Below are 21,139 nucleotides of genomic sequence, written 5' to 3' on the forward strand. Positions count from 1 at the left end.
ATGTCTTCAGTTTGCACGCCATGTCATTGGAAAGATGTTACAATGACAATAGATGCAGGGGTAGGCCATTCGGTCCTTCGAGCCAGCACCGCCATTCACTGTGATCATGGCTGATCATTCACTATCAGTATCCAGTTCCTGCCTTATCCCCATAACCGCTGATTCCACTATCTTTAAGAGGTCTATCCATCCCTTTTTTGAAAGCATCCAGAGACTTGGCCTCCACAGCCTTCTGGGGCAGAGCATTCCATATATCCACCACTGTCTGGGTCAAAAAGTTTTTCCTCAACTCCGTTCTAAATGGCCTACCCCTAATTCTTAAACTGTGGCCTCTGGTTCTGGACTCACCCATCAGCGGCAACATGCTTCCTGCCTGCAACGTGTCCAATCCCTTAATAATCTTATATGTTTCAATAAGGTCCCCTCTCAGCCTTCTAAATTCCAGAGTATACAATCCCAGTCGCTCCAATCTTACGACATATGACAGTCCCACCATCCCGGGAATTAACCTTGTGAACCTACACTGCACTCCCTCAATAGCAAGAATGTCCTTCCTCAAATTTGGAGACCAAAACTGCACACAGTACTCCAGGTGTGGTCTCACCAGGGCCCTGTACAGCTGTAGAAGGACCTCTTTGCTCTTATACTCAATTCCCCTTGTTATGAAGGCCAGCATGCCATTAGCTAATCTGGAAAAAGTACAGACAAGATTGATAAGATGCTACCAGAACTTGAGTGGTTTAGTGAGAGGGAGAGGTTGGACAGGCTAGGAATTTATTCCTTGGATTGTAGGAGACTGAGAAATGATCTTTCTGTGGTGTATAAAATCATGGGGGTCATAGCTAGGGTGAATGCACTCAGTATTTTTCTAAAGGGGAAAGGGACTATGACTGTTCACCTCAGCATTTCCCCTGTGATCTTAAAAGATTACCCCTCAGCCTCTGCTTCAGAGATGTGAATCACAGCCCATTCACTCTCTCCTTAAAAATCAAGTTCTCTAGTCCTGGCAACATCCTTGTAATTTTATTCTGCACCCTTTCCAGTTTAATCACACACTTCCTATTCTACTGTGACCAGACCTGCCCACAATCTTGCAACAGTGGTCGCACCTATGTCTTGAACATGATATCCCAACTCTTGTACTCAATGCATAAAGGCAAGTGTGGCAATGTCTGCTTCACCTTCTCAATGTTAATACCTTTGAGTTGTAAATTGCTCCAAAGGGACCAAAAGCAAATTGAAGTCACGGAGACTGACGTTCTAGCTCCTGCTTGGCCACAAAGTTCAGGTACATCAATCAAGACAAAATCTACTAACAACATGTCGGGAAGCATTAAGTGGTTAAAACTGTCTCCACCAGTTTAGTTGGAAATTGTTAAAGCGTTTTAAAGCGCTCCAGATCTTAAACATAAAAAACAAGGTATTCCCAAGGTTCCCGTGTGGGAACATCACAACAGCGGAACTGAAACATTTCAAGGTGATGGTTTAACGTCACTGATTCAAGGGTAGTCACGAACAGGTAGAAATGTCGGCCTGCATACGGACAAATGAAATTAAAAGTTGAAAGTGTGAAGAACTATGTAAACGCCCTCTAGAGATTTACTGCGAGTCGCCTGTCACGGTCGTCATCATCCGGATAGGGCTTCCTCCGTCCGTGAGCTGGCAGAGCCAGTTCTAGTAGCGGCTCCACCCCATCAACGGAGCTCGCCGGCGGGTGGGGATCTGGTCCCGGATCTCCCCATCCGCCTCCAGGAGTTCGGAGACGGGACGGGACTGGACTGAGACTGCGGCAGCGCGGGCTTTTGTCACCGTGAGTTTTTTCAAAGTTACTGCCCGGTGCAGAAGTTGCAGTGGCGGGATTGCGAGAGTCGGAGGTAGGGCAGGAGGACAAACGTGGCTGCAGCTAATTGTGTTGGTTACTCTTATCGTTAGTGAGATCGGCGGTATTTCCTGTGTTCTGTGATCATTTTAAACAGAAGCGCGGTTTCATCGACGACTGGAATTGAAGGACAGACCCGGCTGAGTTTCGAATTACATGTATTCACGTTTTCCTTATGAAGCATTAAGGCAAAGTTCATGCCTTGGGGAAAGTTTGTAACATTATTGTTTGATATCGTTAATTGTTAATGACTTTCTGATGTTTCTATATCTGTACCGCTGTTCTAACATTTCCAGCGCCTGTGTGTGTGTGTCTCTCTCTCTGTCTGTCTGTGTCTCTCTCTCATTTATATATATATATATATATATATATATATATAAATAAAATACACTCACACTCGCGCGCGCGCCATTCGGCCCATCACACCCGCTTGCTATATTTTCTTGCTTTAACTTCTTGCTCCTTTATTCTGTGTTATTCTACGAATCGAGTTTGTGACACAATGAAGCGGCTTCTGAAAATTCACACATGGGACATGGAGTCAGTTCTGATTCCGACTAGATCACATGATTAGAAAGCGAGGCGGCCGTGTGGACGATGCACAGGCGCTTCGGGGACGGTCACAGATTTCTAGAGCGGCAGGTGGTAAAGTGACCGAGATCAAACAGAAAATGTAAAGTCGCCGCATTTGTTAGAGAAAAAAACTGCAACGGCAATGTGGTTTTGAAATGGTGAGAAATTGAAAAGTATTGGTAGTACAAGCGTGGCTAACAAGGGAAAGTTAAAGCTAATGTAAAAGCAAAAGAGGGGACATACAACAAAGCAAAAATTAGTGGGAAGACAGAGGATTGGGAAGCTTTTAAAACCCCTACAGACAGCAACTAAACAAATCGTTAGGATGGAAAAGATAATAGACAATAGGTGCAGGCGTAGGCCATTCGGCCCTTCGAGCCAGCACCGCCATTCACTGTGATCATGGCTGATCATCCACAGTCAATATCTAGTTCCTGCCTTATCCCCATAACCTTTGATTCCGCTATCTTTAACAGCTCTATCCATCTCTTTCTTGAAAGTATCCAGAGACTTGGCTTCCACAGCCTTCTGGGGCAGAGCAATCCATATATCCACCACTGTCTGGGTGAAAAAGTTTTTCCTCAACTCGTTCTAAATGGCCTATCCCTAATTCTTAAACTGTGGCCTCTGGTTCTGAACTCACCCATCAGCGGGAACATGCTTCCTGCCTCCAGTGTGTCCAATCCCTTAATAATCTTATATGTTTCAATCAGATACCCTCTCATCCTTCTAAATTCCAGTGTATACAAGCCCAGTCACTCCAATCTTTCAACATATGACAGTCCTGCTATCCTGGGAATTAACCTTGTGAACCTACGCTGCACTCCCTCAATAGCAAGAATGTCCTTCCTCAAATTTGGAGACCAAAACTGATGAAATATGAAAGCAAGCTAGCAGACAATATCAAAATGGATAGATATTAAAAGCTTTTTCAATAAAATAAGAGAGATGAGAGTGAGTATAGGACTACTAGGTACAGCAGGCGGTGAAAAAGGCGAATGGTATGCTGGCATTCATAGCAAGAGGATTCGAGCACAGGAGCAGGGAGGTTCTATTGCAGTTGTACAAGGCCTTGGTGAGACCACACCTAGAGTATTGTGTGCAGTTTTGGTCCCCTAATCTGAGGAAATACATTCTTGCCATAGAGGGGGTACAAAGAAGGTTCACCAGATTGATTCCTGGGATGGCAGGACTTTCATATGATGAAAGGCTGGATCGACTAGGCTTATACTCTCTGGAATTTAGAAGATTGAGGGGGGATCTGATTGAAACGTATAAAATTCTAAAGGGATTGGACAGGCTAGATGCAGGAAGTTTGTTCCCAATGTTGGGGAAGTTCAGAATGAGGGGTCACAGTTTGAGGATGAAGGGGAAGCCTTTTAGGACCGAGATGAGGAAAAACTTCTTCACACAGAGAGTGGTGAATCTGTGGAATTCTCTGCCACAGGAAACAGTTGAGGCCAGTTCATTGGCTATATTTAAGAGGGAGTTAGATAAGGCCTTTGTGGCTAAAGGGATCAGGGGGTATGGAGAGAAGGCAGGTATAGTGTTCTGAGTTGGATGATCAGCCATGATCGTAATGAATGGCAGTGCAGGCTCGAAGGGCCGAAAGGCCTACTCCTGCACCTATTTTCTATGTTTCTATGTTTCTACTAGAAGATGAGGCCAGAGAAATAATAACAGGGGACAAGGAGATGGCAGATGAACTAAATGAGTTTTTTTCACCAGTCTTCACTGTGAAAGACATGAGATGTTGAAGGGTATGAGGGAAGAGAAGTGAGTGCAGTTACTATTACAAGGGAGATGGTGCCCAAAAAGCTGAAAGACCGAAGGGTACATAAGTCTCCCAGACTAGATGAAGTGCACCCTAGGGTTGTGAAGGAGGTAGCAGTAGAGATTGTGGAGGTATTAGTAATGATCTTTCAAAAATCATTGGACTCTGGCATGGTGCCAGAGGACTAGAAAATTGCAAATATCACTCCACTCTTTAAGAAAGAAGGAAGGCAGCATAAAGGAAATTATAAACCAGTTACCCTGACCTCAGTGATTGGGAAGATGTTGGAGTCAATTGTTAAGGACAAGGTTATGGAGTACTTGGTGACACAGGGCAAGGTATGACAAAGTCAGCATGGTTTCTTTAAGGGAAAATCCTGCCTGATGAACCTGTTGGAATTCTTTGAGGAGATTACAAGTAGGATAGATAAAGGGATGCAGTGGATGTGTATATTTGGACTTTCAGAAGGCCTTTGACAAGGTTACAGCAGGCCTCAACCATACATGAGACTCCTTACCAAGTTAAGAGCCCATGGTATTACAGGAAAGTTACTAACATGGTTAGAGCATTGGCTGATTGGTAGGAGGCAGTGAGTGGGAATGAAAGGATCCTTTTCTGGTTGGCTGCCAGTGACTAGTGGTGTTCCATGGGGTCGGTGTTGGGTCTGCTTCTTTTTATGCTTTATGTCAATGCTTTAGGTGATGGAATAGATGGCTTTTTTGCCAAGTTTGCAGATGATAGGAAGACAGGTGGAGTGGCAAGTCGTGTTGAGGAAACAAGTAGGCTGCAGAAGGACTTGGATTAGGAGAATGGGCAAGAAAATGGCAAATGAAAAACAATGTTGGAAAATGCACTTTGGTAGAAGAAATAAATGTGCAGACTATTCTCTAAAGGGGGAGAAAATCCAGAAATCTGAGATGCAAAGAGACTTGGGAGTCCTTGTGCAGAACACCCTGAAGGTTAACTTGCTGGTTGAGTTGGTGATGACAGAGGCAAATGTGATGTTAGCATTCATTTCAAGAGGTCTAGAATACAAGAACAGGGATGTGATGCTGAGGCTTTATAAGGCCCTGGTGAAGCCTCACCTTGAGTATTGTGAACAGTTTTGGGCTCTTCATCTAAGAAAAGATGTGAAAAGATATTGGAGAGAGTTTAGAGGAGGTTCACAAAGATGATTCTGGGAATGAAAAGGTTATCATAAGATAGCTTTGGGTCTGTACTTCCTGGAATTTAGAAGAATGAGGGGTATCTCATTGAATCCTTTTGAATGTTGAAAAGCCTGGACAGGGTAGATGTGAAAAGGATATTTCCCATGGTGGAGGATTCTAGGACAAGAGCGCACAGCCTCAGGATAGAGAGGATAGAGGGGCATTCATTTAAAACAGAGATGCAGAGAAATTTCTTTAGCCAGAGGGTGGTCAATTTGTGGAACTTATTACCACAGGCAGCTGTGGAGGCCAAGTCATTGGGTGTATTTAAGGCAGAGATTGATAGGTTCTTGATTGAATATTCCATCAAGGGTTACGGGGAGAAGGCTGAGGAAGTGAAAATAAAGGATAACCCATTATTGAATGGTAGAGAAGACCCGATGGTCCAAATGACCTAATTCTGCTCCTGAGTTTTATGGTCTTTTATGGTATTATTCTGACTGCCGCTATTAGGTCCTTGGTCTTCTACTTTCTTAGAAGTTTCTGTAGATTTGGCATGCCATCTGAAACTCTGACAAACATTTATAGGTGCTGATATAGAAACACCAATGCCCAGGAATGGAGTAGTCTACAGAAGGTGGTGGATATAGCCCAGTTCATCACAGGAAAAGCCATCCCCATCATTGAGAACATTTACATGGAGCGATGTCACAGAAAAGCAGCCTGCATCATCAAGAACCTCTGCCACCCAGGCCATGCTCTCTTCTCACTGCTGCCATCAGGCAGAAGGTACAGGGGCCTCGGGTCTCACAGCATCAGGTCCAGGAACGGTTATTACCCTACAACCGTGAGGCTCCTGAATCAGCGTGGGCATCATCACTCACCTCAACATTGTACTGACACCACAACCTACAGACTCACTTTCAAAGACTCTACAACTCAGTATTTATTTACATTTTTATTATTTGCATTCCTGTGTTTTGTAAATTCGCTATTTATCAGTCTTTGTTATTTATAGTTTTTCATAAATTCTATCGTATTTTTTCCTGTAAATGCCTGCAAGAAAATGAATCGCAAGATAGTACATGTTCACATATATGTAATTCGATAATAAATCTATACCTTCTCGTAGTTAATATTTCCACTTGGGGAAGAGTCTCTAATTATCTTATCTATGCCTGTCATAATCTTATAAGTTTTCGTAAGCATACTATAAAGGACTGTTGCCGAGAGTTAGCAGGGGTTATTAATAATACGACCATTAAGCACATAGCACATGAGATCATTAGAACATTAGAGATAGAAAAGTACAGCCCAGGATAGTCCCTACCTTGTCATGCTAACCATAATGCTAAAGGAAAATTCACACAACTGTACAACCACCATTCTGTGTGTGTAAAATAAACTGCCTCTGACATCCCCCCATACTTTCCTCCAATCATATTAACTCATGCCTTTTGTATTAGCCATCCTGGTTTCCTCCCACATTCCAGAGATGTACCTGTTATTAGGTGAATTGGTCATTGTAAATTGTCTTGTGTTAAACCAGTGGGTTGCTGGTGGTGCACCTCAAAGTGCCGGAAGGGCCTATGTGCTGTATCACTAAACACAATAAATAAAAGATGTTTTCATTAGATCAGTTTTCACACCTCGATGCTTCCAATGGGCTGATAGGGCTTTGGTTCGGTCACTATTACTATTTCAAGAAGGCAGTGTAACAATTCTGTGCACACCCAATGTTTTATGACAAACCATAGGAGATAACACAGTTGAACAAAGATAATGAACCTCAGATGTGTCTGTCAACTGGCTGGAGTTTGAGAAGCTCACCATATGACACTGCTAGTTGATTGTGGTTCTTTTAATCTTTATTTCTCAACTTCTGTATAGTTTCCTGCATGTTGTGGCTAGAGTTTTCTTTCACGTGGTTTACAAACTGCACCCTCTTCAGCATTTCTGCTTTTGCAGGACCTCTATACCAAGAACTGTATCATGGTTTTTCTGGAACCACCCTGTGCAAATCCCCGAAGTTGAAATTGAAGAGTCATAGGTTAGGATTGTGGGTGTATCAAGAGGGAAATGATAGAACATAGAGCAATACGGATGTCTACGCTAGCTGTGATCATTTGATTCAGGAGCAGCTTCTTCCTCTCTGCCGTCCAATTTCTAAATGGACGTTGAACCCATGAACGCTACCTCATACTTTTTTAAAATTTCTGTTATTTTGCACTACTTATTTTAACCTAACTATTTAATAGACAGATATACTTAATACAATCCAGTTTTTTTCTATATATTCATCATGTGTTTCATTGAACTGCTGCTGTAAAGTTAACAAATTTCATGACATATGCCAGTGATAGTAAATCTGATTCTGGACGAACCTCGTCTTCCCATACACTGTCTACATCCCGGCCGCCTTTGCCTGTTCATATGCTGGTGTAAGCATTGCTATTGTACCTACTTCCACACTTCCCTTCAAGCACATTCCAAGCTCCTACCATGCTCTGTGCTTTTTTAAAAAAAATAAACAAACCTGTCTTGTAAATCTCTCTTAACCTTACCCATTCTCACCTTCAATCTACGCCGTCTAGTATGGGAAAGAGACTGGCATTCCTATTGAGACATTACAGCCGACAAGGGGAGTCAAAGCTAATGTAAAAGCAAAAGAGAGGGCATACAACAGAACAAAAATTAGTGGAAAGACCGAAGATTTGGATGCTTCTTAAAACCCTACAGAGAGCAAGTAAAAGAGTCATTAGGAGGGAAAAGATGAAATATGAAAGCAAGCTAGCAAACAATATCAAAGTGAATATTAAAAACATTTTCAAATATGTAAAAAATAAAAGAGAGATGAGAGTGGATATAGAACTGCTAGAAAATGAAATTATAATGGGGGCGAAGGAGGTGACAGATGAACTAAATGAGTATTTTGCATCAGCCTCACTGTGGAAGACACTAGCAGTATGCCAGGTGTTGAAGGGTGTGAGGGAAGAGAAGTGAGTGAAGTTGCTATTGCAAGGGAGAAGCTGCACAAGAAGCTGAAAGACCAAAGGGTACATAAGTCACCTGAACCAGATGAACTACATCCTAAGGTTCTGAAAGAGGTAGCGGGAGAGATTATGGAGGCACTTGCAATGATCTTTCAAAAATAATTGGACTCTGGCATGTTACCAGAGGACTGAAAAATTGCAGATGTCACTCGACTCTAACAAAGGAGGAAGGCAGCAGAAAGGAAATTATAGACCGGTTAGCCTGACCTCGGTGGTTAGGAAGATGTTGGAGTCAATTGTTAAGGATGATATTATGGAGTACTTGGTGACACAGGGCAAGATAGGACAAAGTCAGCATGGTTTTCTTAAGGAAAATCTTGCCTGACTAACCTGTTGGAATTCTTTGAGGAGATTACAGGTAGGATAGATAAAGGGGATACAGTAGATGTTTGCTTTTTCAGAAGGCCTTTGAAAAAGTGCCACAAATGAGGCTGCTTACCAAGATAGGCGTCCATGGTATTACAGGAAGGTTACTGGCATGGTTGGAGCATTGGCTGATTGGTAGGATACAGTGAGTGGGAATAAAAGGATCCTTTTCTGGTTAGCTACCAGTGACCAGTGGTGTTCCGCAGGGGGTCAGTGATGGGACCACTTCTTTTTATGATTTAGATGATGGAATAAGACCATAAGACATATGAGCAGAATTAGGCCATTTGGCCTATCGATTCTGCTCCACTATTTAATCATGGCTGATCCTTTTTTCCCCTCCTCAGCGCCATTCCTCACCCTTCTCCCCATAACCTATAAGATCAAAAGACATAGCAGCAGAATTAGGCCTTTGTTTTGTTAGATTTGTTGCCAAGTTTGCAAATGATAAAAAGATTGATGGAAGGGTAGGTGCTGTTGAGGAAACAAGTTGGCTGCAGAAGGGACTTGGACAGATTACAAGAATAGCAAGAAAGTGGCAAATAAAATGCAGTGCATTGTTGGAAAATGCATGGTCATGCACTTTGGTAAAAGAAATAAATGTGGAGACTATTTTCTGAAAGAGGAGAAAATCCAAAAATCTGAGATGCAAAGGGACTTGGGAGTCATTGTGCAGAACACCCTGAAGATTAACTTGCAGGTTGAGATGGTGCCTTCAGTGAGGAAAGCAAACACAATGTTAACATTCATTTTAAGAGGTCTAGAATACAAGAGCATGGATGTGAAGCTGAGGATTTATAAGGCACTGGTGAGGCCTCACCTTGAGTGTTGTGAACAGTTTTGGGCTCCTCATCTCAGAAGAGATGTGCTGGCATTGGAGAGGGTTCAGAGGAGGTTCACAAGGATGATTCCAGGAATTAAAGGGGTTATGCGAGGAATGTTTGATGGCTGTGCATCTGTACTCACTGGATTTAGAAGGATGGGGGGGATCTCATTGAAACCTTTTGAATGTTGAAAGTCCGAGACAGAGTAGATGTGGAAAGGATGTTTCCTATAGGGGAAATCTTATAAGGTTTTCTATAGGGTTTGGACGGGGCAGAGTTTGTTAAGTGTGTCCAGGACGGATTCCTGTCACAGTATGTTGACAGGCCGACTAGGGGGAATGCCATACTAGATCTAGTATTAGGTAACGAACCAGGTCAGGTCACAGATCTCTCAGTGGGTGAGCATCTGGGGACAGTGACCACTGCCCCCTGGCCTTTAGCATTATCATGGAAGAGGATAGTATCAGAGAGGACAGGACATTTTTTAATTGGGAAGGGCAAATTATGAGGCTATAAGGCTCGAACTTGTGGGTGTGAATTGGGATGATGTTTTTGCAGGGAAGTGTACTATGGACATGTGATCGATGTTTAGGGATCTCTTGCAGGATGTTAGGGATAAATTTGTCCCGGTGAGGAAGGTAAAGAATGGTAGGGTGAAGGAACCATAGGTGACAAGTGAGGTGGAGAATCTAGTCAGGTGGAAGAAGGCAGCATACATGAGGTTTAGGAAGCAAAATATCAGATGGGTCTATTGAGGAATATAGGGTATCAAGAGAGGAGCTTAACGGGGCTGAGGAGAGCAAGAAGGGGGCATGAGAAGGCCTTGGCGAGTAGGGTAAAGGAAAACCCCAAGGCATTCTTCAATTATGTGAAGAACAAAAGGATGACAGGAGTGAAGGTAGGAACAATTAGAGATGAAGGTGGGAAGATGTGCCTGGAGGTTGTGGAAGTGAGCAAGGTCCTCAATGAATACTTCTCTTTGGTGTTCACCAATGAGAGGGAACTTGATGGTGAGGACAATATGAGTGAGGTTGATGATCTGGAACATGTTGGTATTAAGGGAGAGGAGGTGTTGGAGTTGTTAAAATACAATAGGACGGATAAGTCCCCGGGGCCTGACGGAATATTCCCCAGGCTGCTCCATGAGGCGAGGGAAGAGATTGCTGAGCCTCTGGCTAGGATCTTTATGTCCTCGTTGTCCACGGGAATGGTACCGGAGGATTGGAGGGAGGCGAATGTTGTCCCCTTGTTCAAAAAAGGTAGTAGGGATAGTCTGGGTAATTATAGACCAGTGAGCCTTACATCTGTGGTGGGAAAGCTGTTGGAAAAGATTCTTAGAGATAGGATCTCTGGGCATTTAGAGAATCATGGTCTGATCAGGAACAGTCAGCATGGCTTTGTGAAGTGCAGGTTATGCCTAACAAGTCTGATAGAGTTCTTTGAGGAGGTGACCAGGCATATAGAAGAGGGTAGTGCAGTGGATGTGATCTACATGGATTTTAGTAAGGCATTCCACACGGTAGGCTTATTCAGGAAGTCAGAAGGCATGGGATCCAGGGAAGTTTGGCCAGGTGGATTCAGAATTGGCTTGCCTGCAGAAGGCAGAGGGTCGTGGTGGAGGGAGTACATTCGGATTGGAGGGTTGTGACTAGTGGTGTCCCACAAGGATCTGTTCTGGGACCTCTACTTTTCGTGAATTTTATTAACGACCTGGATGTGGGGGTAGAAGGGTGGGTTGGCAGGTTTGCAGACAACACAAAAGTTGGTGGTGTTGTAGATAATGCAGAGGATTGTCAAAGATCGCAGAGAGACATTGATAGGATGCAGAAGTGGGCTGAGAAGTGGCAGATGGAGTTCAACCTGGAGAAGTGTGAGGTGGTACACGTTGGAAGGACAAACTCCAAGGCAGAGCACAAAGTAAATGGCAGAATACTTGGTAGTGTGGAGGAGCAGAGGGATCTGGGGGTAAATGTCCACAGATCCCTAAAATTTGCCTCACAGGTAGATAGGGTAGTTAAGAAAGCTTATGGGGTGTTAGTTTTCATAAGTCAAGGGATAGAGTTTAAGAGTCGGGAGGTAGTGATGCAGCTCTATGAAACTCTGGTTAGGCCACACTTGAAGTACTGTGTCCAGTTCTGGTCACCTCACTATAGGAAGGATGTGGAAGCACTGGAAAGTGTACAGAGGAGACTTACTAGGATGCTGCCTGTTTTAGAGAGTATGCATTAAGATCAGAGATTAAGGGAGCTAGGGCTTTACTCTTTGGAGAGAAGAAGGATGAGAGGAGACATGATAGAGGTATACAAGATATTAAGAGGAATAGATAGAGTGGGCAGCCAGCGCCTCTTCCCCAGGGCACCACTGCTCAATACAAGACAACATGGTTTTAAGGTAAGGGGTGGGAAGTTCAAGGGGAATATTAGAGGAAGGGTTTTTTTACTCAGAGAGTGGTTGGTGCATGGAATGCACTGCCTGAGTCAGTGGTGGAGGCAAGTACAATGGTGAAGTTTAAGAGACCACTAGACAGGTATATGGAGGAATTTAAGGTGAAGGTCTTATATGGGAGGCAGGATTTGAGGGTCGGCACAATATTGTGGGCCGAAGGGCCTGTACTGTGCTGTATGTTCTATGCTCTATGAAAACCTACAGCATAATACAGGCCCTTCGGCCCTCAAATTTGTGCCGAACATGTCCCTACCTTCGAAATTACTAGGGTTACCCATAGCCCTCTATTTTTCTAAGCTCCATGTATATATCCAAAAGTCTCTTAAAAGAGCCTATCGTATCCGCCTCCACCACCGTTGCCGGCAGTCCATTCCACACACTCACCACTCTCTGCATAAAAAAACTTACCCCTGACATCTCCTCTGTACTGACTCCCTAGCACCTTATGTACTTAGGAATGATTTATCTGGATAGAACATAGAACTTGGAAAATCTAGAACACATTACAGGCCCTTTGGCCCACAATGTTGTGCTGCCCATGTAACCTACTCTAGAGGCTGCCTAGAATTTCCCTACCACATAGCCCTCTTTTTTTAAGCTCCGTGTACCTATCTAAGAGTCTCTTAAAAGACCATATTGTATCTGCCTCCACCACCTTTGCTGGCAGTGCATTCCACGCACCCACTACTCTCTGTGTGAAAAATTTACCTCTGACATCCTCCTTATATCTACTTCCAAGCACCTTAAAACTACAACCCATTGTGTTAGCCATTTCAGGCCTGTGAAAAAGCCTCTGGCTGTCCACATTATCAATGCCTTTCATCACCTTACACATTTCTCTTAGATCATCTCTCATCCTCAGTTGCTCCAAGGAGAAAAGGCCAAGTTCACTCAATGTATTCTCATAAGGCATGTTCTCCAATCTGGACAACATCCTTGTAGATCTCTTCCGCACTCTCTCGATAGTATCCAAATCCTTCCTGTAATGAGGTGACCAGAACTGAACACAGTACTCCAAGTGGAGTCTAACTGAGGTCTTATATAGCTGTAACATAGCCTCATGGCTCTTGAACTCAATCCCACTGTTGATGAAGGCCAATACTATATGCTTTCTTGACAACAGTGTCAACCTGTGCAGCAGCTTTGAATATCCTATGGACGTGGATCCCAAGAGCTCGCTGATCTACCACACTGCCAAGAGTTTTACCGTTAATGTTATGTTCTGTCTTCAGATTTGACCTACTGAAATCAACCACTTCACACTTTGCTGGGTTGAACTCCATCTGCCACTTTTCAGCCCTGTTCTGCATCCTATTGATGTCCCATTGTAACCTCTGACAACCCTCCAGACTATCTACAACATGCCAACTTTTGTATCGATGGCATGCAAGCAAAAGCTTCTCACTGTATCTCAGTAAATATAACAAAAATAAACCAATTAATAATTTTCAGTTGTGATAAATAGGGCAAGCCAGTTGTTCGGCAGTAGTTATTCCATTGTACCAGTACAATTTACTGTTCTTTGAGAAGCCCTTCCATTGTGATATTAATTAACCTCTTTTCATTTATGTTGTTACAATTATTTAGCATTTATTTTGGGTTTACTTACTAAAATCTAGTTTATCAATGAACTTACTAAGACTTACAAAGAATTTGTTTTCCTTTTTCAGGTGCCACAGATGAATTAAGGGGCCTATAAAGTAGTGTGTAGAAAAAGTCCAAGAATTTGAAGTGGCCTGACCTTTTGGAATTGATTGATGGCAGCTCTTGGCAAAGTTCCCTTGGGTGAGACAACAATTGAAGATGAAGATAGTGTTTCAGTGCTTGACTGGAAGAGGGCTGAATTGGATCTGACAAAGAAAGCTCAGGAATTTTTCTTGATCTGTGACCGAGACTGCAAGGGCTTTATTAACCAAAGAGATCTGGAGGTATGTTAAAGGCATTCTGCGTGATCAATGTATTATGTTTTGATCATTGTTCATGAACAATATATTTTAGTTTTTAGTAACGTTAGAAATTTATGTAAAAAATATCATATTAAAAAAAATACTTCACCTGAGTGACTCTCTGTTGAGAACATCCTCGGGGAAGTGACTGCCTTTTTATTTCTTCTGGTTTGCACTTCAGGAAACCTCTACTGATAAGGAGACAATGGTGATTTTTGTGTGCCAATGCTGCTATTTTTGTTTTTGCATTTTACATTGAATTATATGAGACCTGAAGATACCGTTTAATCTATCATGTCCATGGCAATAGGAGATGAACAACTAGTTACCTGAAGTCCCCTTCCTGACTTGGCCCATAACCCTTACTTCTAGTGGTGATGAGAGAGCCTACAGAGGAGAGGTTGACTGCCCGACACAGTGGTGCCAGGGTAACAACCTCTCCCTCAATGTTCAAAAAACAAAAGAGCTGACTGTGGATTACACGAGGAACGGAGACAGGCTTGGCCTGATCAACATCAATGGGTCTGCAGTTGAGAGGGTGAGTAGTTTCAAGTTCCTTGGTACACACATCACTGATGATCTCACCTGGACTGTACACACCGGCTTTGTGGCAAAAAAAGCCAACAGCATCTCTTCCACTGCAGACGACTGAAGAAGTTCGGCATGGGCCCCCAAATCCTCAAGATCTTCTACAGGGGCACGATTGAGAGCATCCTGACTGGCTATATCACTGCCTGGTATGGGAACTGCACCATCCTTGATCACTGGGCACTACAGAGAGTGGTATGGACAGCCCAGTGCATCTGTGGATGTGAACTTTCCTCCACTGAGGACATTTACAGCAGCGGGTGTAGAAAGAAGGCCTGGAAGATCACTGGGGACACCACTCGCCCCAACCATAAACTGTTTCAGCTGCTTCGATCTCGCAAATGCTACCGCAGCATTAAAGCCAGGACCAACAGGCTATGGGGCAGCTTCTTTCTGCATGCCATTAGACTTGTAAATTCATATGTCTGTACATTGCAATGGAGTCATAACGCAAAGATTTTTACTCTCATGTTGGATGGATGTAAGATTTAAATAAGTTCTAATTCTAATTCAGTTCTGAGAATAAGATGAGAGGGGAAATGTGCTTGGAGGTGGCATCATGTTGGACGTGCTGAAAATGTTAAAGGAGATCCGTTAACATTGGAGGCCGCTGTGGTAGGGAGGAGCATTCTGAATATTGGAGGAATTGTTGGTAAGTTTGTGGAAGACACAAAAGTTGGTGGTATTGTGGATAGTGAGGAAGATTGTCTAAGACTGCAGCAGGTCATCAGATGAAGTTTGACAGAGTTGGCAGATAGCATTCTATCCCAATTGGTGCAAGTTAAGCATTTTGAGAAGTCAAGTAAGGACTGAACGTATACAATAAATGGTAGTTATTACCAAGTTCCAGTTTATTACCAAATCTAAGAGATGATATTCCTGTATAAAATATACAAGGTAGCTTTCCCTAATGGTGCATCACAAATAAAAGATACATAAATCGAACCAAAAAATTTGAACGTCTGTGGAAAGAGAAACATTTCAATTTGAAGACTATTCATCACAACTGATGATACAAATATTGTTCTTTTGGAAAGTTGCCCCTAGCTCAATAGTCCTGCAGGTCTAGAGGGATTTGTGCTCTCCATCAAGGATCTGTGGTCTCCAGCAGACCATGCCAGATGTTTTATACTTTGTTGCCATATCATTTTATTGAATCTTGTTTTAAATGTTCTTATTTTCAATTTCCTTATTTGTCCTAGACTTTAGTATATTTGACTCTGAAAAGTGGTTGATGTGTACTCATTCTTCTATAACGTTGACTGCATAATAACCTTCAGACTGATTTTGTGCGTGTCTTTCAAAAGCTAAATACTTCTCAGATAGTCTTTCATCTGAAATGTTCCTCTCTCCACAGCTGTTGCCTGATCTACACTGTATCTACAGCACCATCTGCTTTGTTTCTGTGTACGGAACTGTCTCCAACCTCTCCAAATTTAAGTCATTTTTCTTTTACATTTAGTCCTGTCACACTCCTTTTTCTGATGCTCTGTGACATTGGTAATGTATGCTTTTGCATATTGTGTATTGGTATTTTCTGGTGTGACTGGAAAGAATTCTGCAGAATAAGTTTCTCATTTTCCCAGCACCTTCAGGCAGAGGTATCGCTCAGTGCAGAGCAGTTGAAGGACGTGTTTGAGGCATTGGATACAGATGGGAACGGAAAGCTTACACTGGAGGAATTTACTACAGGATTTAGTGAGTTCCTTTTACAATTGTTAAACTTAAGCTACAACAAGGAGTAAGTTTATAAATGGCCTAAACCTTTTTTATTAGGATTGGACTTTAGCACAGACAGGAATTACAAAGAGAAGTAATCATTCATTTAGAATTCAGTAGTCTTTTATGATGGTGTAAAAATAGGGAGTAGTTTTCACCTCAATACACCCGTGCCCTCGATTCAGTTCAAACCCTCACAAAATATCTACTAATTGTGTCTGTTTGCAGGCTTTCGGGTCTCAAAGTTGAGCTTTTATTTTGGATGCAGGAATATTTAAAATCACATTTATCATTGTTATTTATAAAGTTGATTTAGTAAAAAAAATGATTCTTCAGTACAATGGGTGAATAGTACAGTAAAACTCTAAGATATTTTCAGAACTGCTCACCCCACCTTAGCTCCATAGTACCAGTCAACATTGTGGCATGCTCTCTGTGCTGTATCTTCAGCAGAGAGGAATCCCTTCAGCACCGTGGCAGTGTTCTATTAGTACAGTCTGTCCAATAGTTTATTGTCCAATAGTCCATTGGTCTTGAGCACTGTGGCAGTGTTCTATTAATACAGTCTGTCCAATAGTTTATTGTCTAATAGTCCATTAGTCTGTCCAATAGTCTATTAGTCTTCAGCACTGTGACAGTGTTTTATTAGTACAGTCTGTCCAATAGATTATTGTCCAATAGTCCATTAGTCTGTCCAATAGGCTATTAGTCTTCAGCACTGTGACAGTGTTTTATTAGTACAGTCTGTCCAATAGTTTATTGGTTCCTCAATGCCCCTTTGGCACTGCAGTTCTCCCTCAGTACTTCTCTGAAACAGCAACTTGTGCAGTGGGACGTGAGCATTTAGAGATCTCAGCATTAACCCAGTGAGTTTATTTACTTGGGCATGGGCAACTGACAGCAGCTCACCAGAGTCCTCTGTCCTGGCCGGTCTTTCACATTGTCTCCACGTGTAGCCCATCTCCTTGGTGTCTCATTCTTCTCACAGGGATGAGATCTTTGAAGCTTCTTCTGGCATTTCTGTAGCTATGGGGTTTCTAGCCTCATGTCCAAGCCACCTCCTTTTGCAGCCAGGCCTGGGAACCGTCCATGGCAGAGTTACCAAATGAGCTATTTTGTACTTAATGTGTCTGGTTTAAAACTGCACTAGGTTCCTTCACTAAAGTGCATCAAAGAAAACATTTGAAAGCATTTGTAAATGCTACAGTTTTATGCTGGTTCATTGTAGGTTTCATGTTTGTTAAAATACCCATTGGTTTTACAAGGAACAGTAACAAATGGTACTTACAAATACTTGTCCAATTTGTATTCAGATTGCAGAAATGTTGTTGGATGAAAATTAAGAGAAATAGACAAACATATAAAAACAATAGATGCTTTGTTCTAGATTTGATGATGCACCTAAACACGGTGGAAATCCACTGAAAGATCTTTATGATGAATAATCCCAAGCTATCATTTGATATTTAACAGATCAAAATGCAAAATAATCATGTTTTTATATTAATTGATCTTTATAACCTGGAAGTTTTTGTCATTCAGGTCAATTTCTGCTTCAAGAAAAGATTTTTGTAAACAAGGTAAGTTCAGTCCAGCATCAAAATGAAGGGCTAAATTGGGATCCATCAGAGAAACGGTCGGTGATGACGGACAACGATGAGGAACATTGCTTTCAGATGCTAATGGACGACCTGGGAGCTAAGAATCTCTTTAAAGGGTAAGAAGAATAAAATCACCTCAAGATGTATGATAACATTGCATGAAATCATGGTAGATTTCTTGTAACTCGCAGAGCTTGCTTCGTTCTCCTGCCTGAAATCCACAAGTAGGAGTCCCATGGAAAAGCCCCTGTTTCACCGTTTTTTTTCTCCCCTAACTCTCTCCTTTTCCCTCCGGCCTGGTTCCTTTCTCCCCTAGCTCTCTCCTTTTCCCTCCGGCCCAGTTCCTTTCTCCCCTAACTCCTCTGTGGGAGGGGATGCAGGGAGGTTATAGGCAGGAAAGGTGAAGAAGGAATAGGGGAAAACACAATGGGTAGTAGAAGGAGGTGGAACCTTGCTTCCCCTCCCCCACCCCTTTATCTTTCCCCTTACTGGTTTTTCACCTGGTACCTACCAGCCTTCTCCTTCCCACCCTCCCTCCACCTTCTTTATAGGGCCTCTGCCCCTTCCCCCTACAGTCCTGACAAAAGGTTCCGGCCCGAAACGTCAACTCATCATTTCCATGGATGCTGCCCGACCTGCTGAGTTCCTCCAGTGTGTTGTGAGTGTTGCTTTGACTCCAGCATCTGCAGATTATTGTGTGTTTACTATTCCCCGGTCTTCTCACCGTAACCTTTGATGCCATGTCAAATCAAGAACCTGTCAATCTCTGCCTTAAATAAAACCAATGACCTGGCCTCCACAGCTGCTGGTGGTAACAAATTCCACAAGTTCACCACCCTCTGGCTACAGAAATTTCTCCGCATCTCTGTTTTAAATGGATGCCCCTCTATCCTGAGGCTGTGCCCTCTTGTCCTAGACTCCCCCACCATTGAAACATCCTTTCCACATCTACTCTGTCTAGGCCTTTCAACATTAGAAAGGTTTCAATGAGATCGTTCCTCATCCTTCTAAATTCCAGTGAGTACAGACCCAGAGCCATCAAACGTTCCTCGTATGATAACCCTTTCATTCCTGGATTCATCCTTGTGAACCTCCTCTGGACCCTCTCCAATGCCAGCACATCTCTTCTAAGATGAGGAGCCCAGAACTGTTCACAATACTCAAGGTGAGACCTCACCAGTGCCTTATAAAGCCTCAGCATCACAAATCTGCTCTTGTATTCTAGACCTCTTGAAATGAATGCTAACATTGCATTTGCCTTCCTCACCACCAACTCAACCTGCAAGTTAACCTTTTGGGTGTTCTGCACAAGGACTCCCAAATCCCTTTTCATCTCAGATTTTTGGATTTTCTCCTCTTTAGAAAATAGTCTGCATATTTATTTCTACTACCAAAGTGCATGACCATGCATTTTCCAGCATTGTATTTCATTTGCCACTTCCTTGCCCGTTAGTAACTTTCCTGTAATGCCATGGGCTCTTGGTAAGCAGCCTCATGTGGCAACTTGTCAAAGGCCTTCTGAAAGTCTAAATACACAACATCCCCTTTATCTATCCTACTTGTAATCTCCTCAAAGAATTCCAACAGGTTCGTCAGGCAATATTTTCCCTGAAGCAAACCATGCTGACTTTGTCCTTTCATGTTCTGTGTCATCAAGTATTCCATAACCTTATCCTTAGCAATTTGGCTCCAACATCTTCCCAACCACTGAGGTCAGGCTAACTGGTCTATAATTTCCTTTCTGCTGCCTTCCTCCTTTCTTAAAGATTGGAATGACATTTACAATTTTCCAATCCTCTGACACCTATGCTGAAGTCCAATTATTTTTGAAAGAATATTACAAGTGCCTCCACAATCTCTACCACTACCTCTTTCAGAACCCTAGGGTGCTGTTCATCTGGTTCGGCTGACTTATGTACCCTTGGGTCTTTCAGCTTTTTGATCACCTTCTCTCTCTGCACCCACTTCTCTTTCTTCACACACATCTGGCACACTGCTAATGTCTTCCACAGTGAAGACTGATGCAAAATACTCATTTAGTTCAGCAGCCATCTCCTTGTACCCCGTTATTATTTCTCTGGCCTCACTTTCTAGTGGTCCTATATCCACTCTCATATCTCTTTTATTTTTTTGTATACTTAGAAAAAAACATAGAAAAACTACAGCACAGAAACAGGCCTTTTGGCCCTTCTTGACTGTGCCGACCCATTTTCTGCCTAGTCCCACTGACCTGCACACTGACCATATCCCTCCATACACCTCCCATCTTCAAAAGCTTGAAAAAGCTTTTACTATCCACTTTAATATTGTTTGCTAGCTTGCTTTCATATTTCATCTTTTCCCTTCTAATGATTCTTTTAGTTGCTTTCGGTAGGTTGTTAAGTGTTCCCAATCCTCTTCCTGTTAATTGTTGGTTTGTTGTATGCCCTCTCTTTTTGTTTTTACATTAGCTTTCACTTCCCTTGTCTGGCACTGTTGTACTATTTTGCTATTTAAGTGTTTCTTCATTTCTGGAACACATTTGTCCTGCACCTTCCTCCTTTTTTCTCTTGGAACTCACGCCATTGCTGCTGTGCTGCCATTCCTGTCAGCAGTTCTTTCCAATTTACTTTGGGCAGTTCCTCTCTCATACCACTGTAATTTCCTTTACTCCACTGAAATAACATAGTGTTATAATTACTGGGAAAGTGCAATGCAGACCAACTGTATGGTCAAGGCCATAACTGGGTAGATTGACATCAAGAATTTATCTTCAATGTATAAGAGGTCCTTTCAGTAGCATTATAACAGCAGGATAGAAGCTGTCCTTGAGCCTGGTGGTGTGTGCTGTATCTTCTGCCCCAAGAAAATGGGGAGAAGAGAGTCTCTCCAAGGTGGGACGGGTCTTTGATTATGCTGGTTGCTTCTCTGAGGCAGTGAGGTGCAGAGTCCAAAGGCTTGTTTCTGTAATGTGCTGAACTGTGACCACAACTGTCAAGTAGGATGCCGTGCACAATTCTGATTTGATGGAGACAGATGTGAGAACACGGAGGAACATCTGGTGAAACTTCTGAAATGCCTGCTTCGCTGCCGCTGCTACTGTGTGTTCCAGAATCTCTGGAGAGGAAGGCCCCGAATCCTCAGCTTTGCCTGTTGCTTGGCAGCCGGGGCCTGGATCGAAGCGTTTGGCAGAGATGGTGCTCGGTGTCGGAGGGCTGGTCGGAGGCTTGAAGTTTTCGGACGG

At 42.8% G+C, this 21,139-nt stretch overlaps 1 protein-coding gene across 1 annotated transcript in view; it reads left to right on the forward strand.

Annotated features, from left to right (window-relative positions):
- Positions 1-1,698: 1,698 nt before the first annotated feature.
- cracr2aa (calcium release activated channel regulator 2Aa) overlaps positions 1,699-21,139 on the forward strand; it is a 159,689-nt gene continuing 140,248 nt past the window's right edge. The window contains exons 1-4 of the mRNA XM_072269306.1: positions 1,699-1,810; positions 13,733-13,990; positions 16,183-16,294; positions 17,858-18,032. Of these exons, the coding sequence (XP_072125407.1) occupies positions 13,820-13,990; positions 16,183-16,294; positions 17,858-18,032 (458 nt within the window). The 5' untranslated portion in view covers positions 1,699-1,810; positions 13,733-13,819. The remainder of the gene's footprint in view (positions 1,811-13,732; positions 13,991-16,182; positions 16,295-17,857; positions 18,033-21,139) is intronic.

Source organism: Mobula birostris, chromosome 9, assembly GCF_030028105.1.
Source record: "Mobula birostris isolate sMobBir1 chromosome 9, sMobBir1.hap1, whole genome shotgun sequence".
Classification (NCBI taxonomy): Eukaryota; Metazoa; Chordata; class Chondrichthyes; order Myliobatiformes; family Myliobatidae; genus Mobula; species Mobula birostris.